The following is a 6,663-nucleotide window of genomic DNA, read 5'->3' as shown; positions in this document are numbered from 1 at the left end:
ACCTATTATTGGCTGTGACGCTTTGTACAAAATACCCAAAACCTTACTTACGAGGCTTGGATTCTGGAGCCAGGTAAGTAAGGGAAGTCTCAATCTGAGGTCTCCCTGGAGTTGCCATTTATCACTTTTTACCCCTTTTCATCGATCTAAAGTCCCAGCTTTTGACATTTCATTATCTGAAATCCGAATGTGTCTTATCAACCTATGGTATGCACTCTTACCTGCAGCGTTTTTCTTTCTAAGAGGTATGTGAAACAATGGTGAGTCTCGGAAACAATGCTATATCGGCGATTCAATGAAATAGGCCTTAAAATTTCTAGTTATGTGTTGTGTGCTTATTAGTTGATGTCCCTGGCCCTGTCCAGGGACATCTGTTCCCCCCGCCCCCCACAACTATACCCCTGGTAAGATGCCATAATAGGTGCTCAATAAATGTTGACTGAGTGAACGGAAAGAACCCTATTTGTTTTAAATTTTTTTGCGCCTTGGCTCCGCCCCTTGCGGGCAGTTTGACACAAGAAGCGTCACGTAATCCATTTAAGCTTCGTTTTCCTAGTCCACAAAATGGCTGTAATAACCTCAGCGCCTGGCGGGTGCGAGGCTCGAAAGAGGAAGTGCCCGCTTAGATGTGTGCCCAGAGCCTGAGTACTGACTCCCGAAAACTCCAACACGATGAAAAGACAAGAACAGTGTCGGGTTTTTTTTTTTTTAATTTTATAGCAAAATTTAAGGGAAGGAAGGGGGAGGCAGTTCCAATTTTTTAAAAGCGTTATTTGATGAATTGGAACTACGCAGGGAAGACAGATATGGTGGGGGTAGTTCTTGTATTCAAACTTCGACGACTGAAGATCAAATACGTAGTCGAAGTGTCTCTAGATTTCAAGGATTCTTTAGGGCGGGACTGTCTGTAGACGGCAGAAAGAAAAAAGACATTAGAAACCAGAAGTCAAAGACGTGCGACCCCTCCCTCCTCTCTCGCAGCCCCCCACTGGCTATGCAGACACAGCTTCTTAACATCCACCAACCCTCAGCACAGCGTCTGTCTAGGGAGTCTGGACCCTCCCAGCCTCCGCCGCACTCTCGAGCCTTCCCGATCTCGCAGCGCGTCCGCTTGACCCGCCGGGCTGCTCCGGGCTCGCCAGGCCGCTCCCGCTCTCGGGACCCGCCCGACGAGGGCAGGGAGAGAGCAGCCGCGCAACCTGCGGGTTTGCGAGAACCAAGCAGGTCTATAACGAGTGCCAAGTTGTTTGCCACACACAATGCCAGGCGACTGGAGGTGAAGGGGTCGCCTTGCCCTTTGAACGTCCCCAGGTATCTCTTGCACCTGACGCACAGCGATTCGGCGAACTCGCATAACCAGAGAGCACCTCAGTCTCAGGGGCGCTCCGCAGTGTGAGAACCTTTCGTTCCAGTCGTATCTTCTTTCCCAGACCCTATCTCCCAAACCTGCTAATGGCTTCCTAACGTTTCTAGAACAAAATCCATGTTTTGACCTAACATCCTTTTTTTTTTTTTTTGACTTACAGGGCCACTACTACGTTATCTGGCCTCTGCCCTCCTCTTCGATCTCGTTGTGTACTCGCTCCAGCTGGCCTTTGGGTCCTCTTAAACTGCCACGCTCTTTTTCATGTATGTTTTTGCACTCGAGTTTCTCTGCCTCCCGTGGCTAATCTCTTCTCATGACTCAGGTTCTCTGACCACTCTTAAGATAGTCTCCCCGCCTATTCACACTTCACTCTTATCCACCACATCGGTTTTACAAACTCACTCATCGAAATACAGTTATATTGCTTAAAAATCTACTTCCCAGAATGTAAGCGCTATGAGGGCAGGATTCCCATTTTGTCCTATTCACTTTTGTGTCTGATCTAGAACGGGGCTGATCACGCAAGTAGGAACTTTAAAAATAGGAAGGGAGGGAGGGAGGGAGGAAGGGAAGGAGGGAGGGATCGTGTGTACCTGGGTTAAATATCTTAGGTTTGATTATTCATTTGCCTGTGGCCCAACTCGATCATCTAAATCCTTCTCCTCTTCAGCTCTTCCCAGTTCTTGCTCCGCCCAATAGCCCTGTGATTGGCCCCTAGTCCTATGCCGCATTCCATACGGAAGCTTCAGTTGGAGGAGAGAGAGGGTGGCAGGCTAAAGGAGATATGGGTGCCTCTCACACCCAAGGCCTAGCACTCAAGACATCTCCCAAAGGTCCAGAGCAAGCCTTTCTACTCCGTCCTCCTAGGCTCGCCTAAGGCACAGGGAGCCTAGTGCCCCAGGTCTGAGCCAAAATACCATAGATTTCAGTCTCTTCGAAGTCATGGTTTACCTTAAAATTTCGCGTAATTTCGTATATTGCTATAGATAGATAGGTAGGTAGGTAGGTAGATAGATAGGTAGATAAAATGATTCCCCCTTCAGGAAAAAGTCAGAGTAAAGTTGGTACTTTAAGCAGGTAGGAGTGAGGGGAAATGGGCCAAGGGAAAAGAAGTCCTCGTGGTTGTAGGAAAAGGCAAGGAGGTCCACATATCCATCATAACAGAATGCTTAAGAGAGGGAAAAGCTTAAGAGAGTCTCTGTTTCTCAGGGAGTGCAGCGAATCCCAGTGTGCAGACTGCGAGAGTTGGCGAGGTCTCCATCCCAGTCGCCCTCAGAACCCACTGGGGGAACTCTGAAAAACTGCACCGCATAGAGCGGAAGGTCGGATTAAGCAGAGTTTTGCAATAGAGCCGGGAATGATAGATCTCTGCCAGATGATGCCACGCGCAGTTGGCTTTGGAAATTCCAGGGTTGGTTCAGCGACCTTGTTAAACTAGTGGGGAAACTGGGGGCCGTTGAAAGGATGCAGCTAGCCAGCTAATTTGCAGGAAGAGGGGCCACTAGACCTCTAGCCTCCGGAGTGCTCAATTTTCCACCGTCTGGTTCTCAAGTGTTTAGGGGATGGGAGGCACGGTTTATGGGATGGGCTTTAGCGTGCGACAGTCCATCTTGGGCTATTTCCCGACTGCAGTCCTAACGAGGCAGCGCGATCGGGAGACTGGAGTTGTCCCACGGGTTGGCAGGGTGAGCTGAGGTAGGACCAAATACCCTAGTCTCCTGGGCCCAACTTTCTCTTCCGAAAAGTGAGTGCGCTGGGCTGCGGAAGCTGAGTTCAAACTCGTGGATAAGCCACCTCACCTGCAGGACCTTCCGCGGAGACTGCGCGGGCGTGGCTCCCGCCTTCGGTGCCCCCTGCAGCCGCGCGCAGGTAGCGGGCGACGTCGCGGTGGCCCCGCTCCTCAGCCAGGTCCACGGGCAGGCGGCCCCAGGCGTCGCGCACGTCCAGCCGCGCCCCGGCTCGGTGCAGCGCCACCAACGTGTCCAGGAAGCCCTCCCGGGCGGCGTCGTGCACGGGTCGGGTGAGGGTGGCGGGGTCCGCGCAGTTGGGGTCCGCACCGTGGAGCAGCAGCAGCTCGGCCACGCGGGCGCTGCCCATCATCATGACCTGCCGGAGAGAGCAGAGCGGTCAGGACCGGGGTGGGGACAAGGGCAGGATTAAAGAAACTATTTGCGGAGCCCCCAGCCCGTGCAGACGCCCTTGCCACAGGTATCTAGTTACTACTTTCTTTCAGTTACCAGCTCGCTTAGCCAGTTCTCCTACCTATTCCATTTTTCTGTACACATTCTATTCTCCAACGTTCTGCAGGGTTCCAGCCACGCACAGAAAACTGCCAGAGTCACAGACAACAGCAAAAGGGTGAGGAACAAGCTGGCTTTTACTACAACCTAACCTCCTCTATTTTCTTCCTCATTTTGATATGAAATTATGTAAGGCTCAGAGATTTTCTATGGTTCACTGCTGTATATCCAAGCCCAGAACGTGGTAATTGTTTAAAAGCAAAAAAGAAAAAAAATGACAAAAACTTAATTCTTGCAAAACTTTAAGCTACCCTTGGTTTCTCTGAACGTTAAACTTCAATTTCTTTAAGAATAAAATGAGAAAGTTTGTCTAACCAGCCCTAAAATTCCTTCTTCTGGTAAACTAAATAATGCCCCCCAAAGATGTCCACTTCCTAACACTCAAAAGCTGTGAATATATTACCTTATATGGCAAAGGGGACTTTGCAGATGTGGTTAAATTAAGGATTTTGAGGGAGATTAACTTGTATTGTCAGGGTGGGCTCAACTTAATTACAAGTTTCCTTATAAAAAGGACACAGTCAGAGAGAAGATATAAGAATGGAAGCAGAGGTCAGAGAGAAGATGCAGGGGCCAAGAGCCAAGGAAAGTTGACTGTCACTAGACGTTAGAAAAGACAAGGAAATGGATTTTTCCTTAGAACTCCCAACAGGAGTGCAACCCCGTGGATCCATTTTAGACTTCTGACTTCCAGAAACATAAAATAGTAAATTTATGTTGATACTAAATTTGTGGTAATTTGTTATAGCAGAAATAGGAAGCTCAGACACCTTCCAAGATTACACTCTGAGAGTTCACTAAGTAGGGGGTGCTCACCTCATTTGGCTCCTAAATAATCTTTGATACAAACCCATTACTAAAGAGGAATTTTGAAATGGTGTTCACAATCACGGCAACCTTACAGTTTGAGTGTTACATGGTGGGTGGTGGTGGTAGACTATTCTTTTTTTAGGGTAACCATTATTTGGTTATATTAGCTAGACCATAGTGACTGTATAAAGAGGAATTACTTATTTTTAGTTACATTCTGTATTAAACACAAATTAATCTGTCCAAACCAATCATAACAGAATCATACCAAGTTACAGTCTGTTTGTTGATTCATGTCCTGGAGAAAGTGAAACTGATTTAATTTTCAAAAAGACAGAGAGAAAATATAAGTGAACCAACTTACAGCTACAAAAAGAAAGAAAAACTAATGCAGTGCATTAGAAGAAAGAATTGTTTTAAAAGAAAAACTGGTGAAACTGTCACAATATTATTAACTACTTATTTACACTATTAGATTTCTAATAGATTATGGGTTAATTTCCAAAACAAAGGGGCCACACCCAAGGATGATGTCATAATGTTTTGGAAGCTCTACTGCAAGTGCCAGAGCTAGTACATGTCTGTACACTTCCATTCCCGTATATAATGCAAGTGAAAATATATTAGTTGGGTTGGATAAATAAAGTCCTTCATCTTAGTCATAAAACTGGTTTTAAATGTTTTATTATATGCCACAGTAACATAACATTTAAATACTTAAAAAATAGCAATCCAAAGCAAAAAGAAACTTAATCAAACAAACTAATATTTATAGGGTGCCTAAGTTAACTTGATGACCTAAATTTAATTTAGTAATTAAAATTTTTCTATAAACTAAGTATTTTTCTATTAAACACAAATTTGGTTAGGGTTCAAAACTAAAATCATACCCCCTTTTGTTTATGCTTTTATCCTATTTTAAAAATGATTTAAAATTAATTATCCAACTTTATTTTTGTATTTAAACAATAAGGTCTCATCTAACACCTTCTAGAACTCGAAGGCTGAACGCCCAGTCTGCAAGGTGCTGGCAAAATTTTAGAGATATCTAATTATGACTCAGGCATGCATTTTTAAAAAAGGACTCAATGCTTCTCTTCTACAACCATTCAACCTTTCTCTCCCCAAATCTCTCCACATTTCAAATCCCAAATAATCTCAAATTTGAAGGCATTTTAGTTTTATTTTTATATCTGTATCTAAAAGTGTGTAAAATTTATCCTGTGTAGCATAGTTTCAGGAAAGGAAGATTCACTTGTGAAATCTGTTAAGTTCCAAGTGGAGTTACTTTTCCTTTGTCTTGTTAGGCTGGAGTTTTTGCAATGTGCACTTGCTTCATATAAATTTTGTTTTTCAGAATCAGAAATCATTGTCAAAACTGGGCGTACAACAAGGGTAGTGACTGCCAAGAAGAATGTGTCTTTAGCCTCAGATTTAGGAAGTTAGTGAAGGCGAAAAACAACAGAAAAACGAAGTCAACACACCCTCGCACACACAAAACTAGAGTGGGGAGGGGAGAAATGACATTTTTAAACTCTGAGGAATTGAAAGCTCTCAAATAAATTAACCTATATCAAGTAAGTTTAAAATACCCAAAATGATAGGAGATACTCCCCAAGTGGTTAACTAAATTGACAGCATTATTTCAGGCAAGGTTACATTAACGTTTTTCTTCAGATATGTCTATTTCCTAACAAGCATATATTTTCCTTACTCGGTTAAAAAAAAATAAACACGATGTGTAGTTACTTCTGAAAATTTTCAATCGACCTTTATTCCAACATACACAGCAGGAGATTTCCACTGAAATCCCTCCCCCCACTCCCAACAAAGAAGATGATCAGCTCCATTCCCCATTCAGTGAGTTCGGGGTTAAGTGGTCCAGCAAATCTTCCATTTCTTTAAACTCTTACCCCAAATGTTCGTCAATTTCGCATCTGATGAAGAACATACCTCGGTTTATATGAACACAAATAGGCTCTCCCCTCTAGATCTTCATACCAGTCTAGAGATCTGAACCCCATGTGCCTTTCAGTCCTCCGGTGGCTTCCTGAGCCCCCGGGGCGTCGCCGAAAGGAGGTCTCCGACTCCGACCTCCGTCTGAAAACTTCCCAGGAAGTCTCCCCTTTACCAAGAAACGCTTACCTGGTTCCGATCCACTGGCCAACCTCGTCCTTCTAAGTCGCC

The 6,663-nt window shown here is 44.8% G+C and overlaps 1 protein-coding gene across 2 annotated transcripts in view; it reads right to left on the bottom strand.

The window, feature by feature from the left end:
* Window positions 1-699: 699 nt before the first annotated feature.
* Window positions 700-6,663, bottom strand: part of LOC112415059 (cyclin-dependent kinase inhibitor 2A-like) — a 24,122-nt gene continuing 18,158 nt past the window's right edge. For both annotated transcript variants that reach the window (XM_024767830.1, XM_024767829.1), the window contains exons 2-3: window positions 3,166-3,472; window positions 700-905 (exon numbers count right to left, since the gene is read on the bottom strand). In XM_024767830.1, the coding sequence (XP_024623598.1) occupies window positions 880-905; window positions 3,166-3,469 (330 nt within the window). In that variant the 5' untranslated portion in view covers window positions 3,470-3,472 and the 3' untranslated portion in view covers window positions 700-879. The remainder of the gene's footprint in view (window positions 906-3,165; window positions 3,473-6,663) is intronic.

This window comes from Neophocaena asiaeorientalis, unplaced genomic scaffold, assembly GCF_003031525.2.
Source record: "Neophocaena asiaeorientalis asiaeorientalis breed wild unplaced genomic scaffold, Neophocaena_asiaeorientalis_V1.1 scaffold434, whole genome shotgun sequence".
In the NCBI taxonomy this organism is placed as follows: Eukaryota; Metazoa; Chordata; class Mammalia; order Artiodactyla; family Phocoenidae; genus Neophocaena; species Neophocaena asiaeorientalis.
The sequence above is the reverse complement of the archived record's forward strand: the minus strand, read 5'-3'. Positions and strand labels throughout refer to the sequence as shown.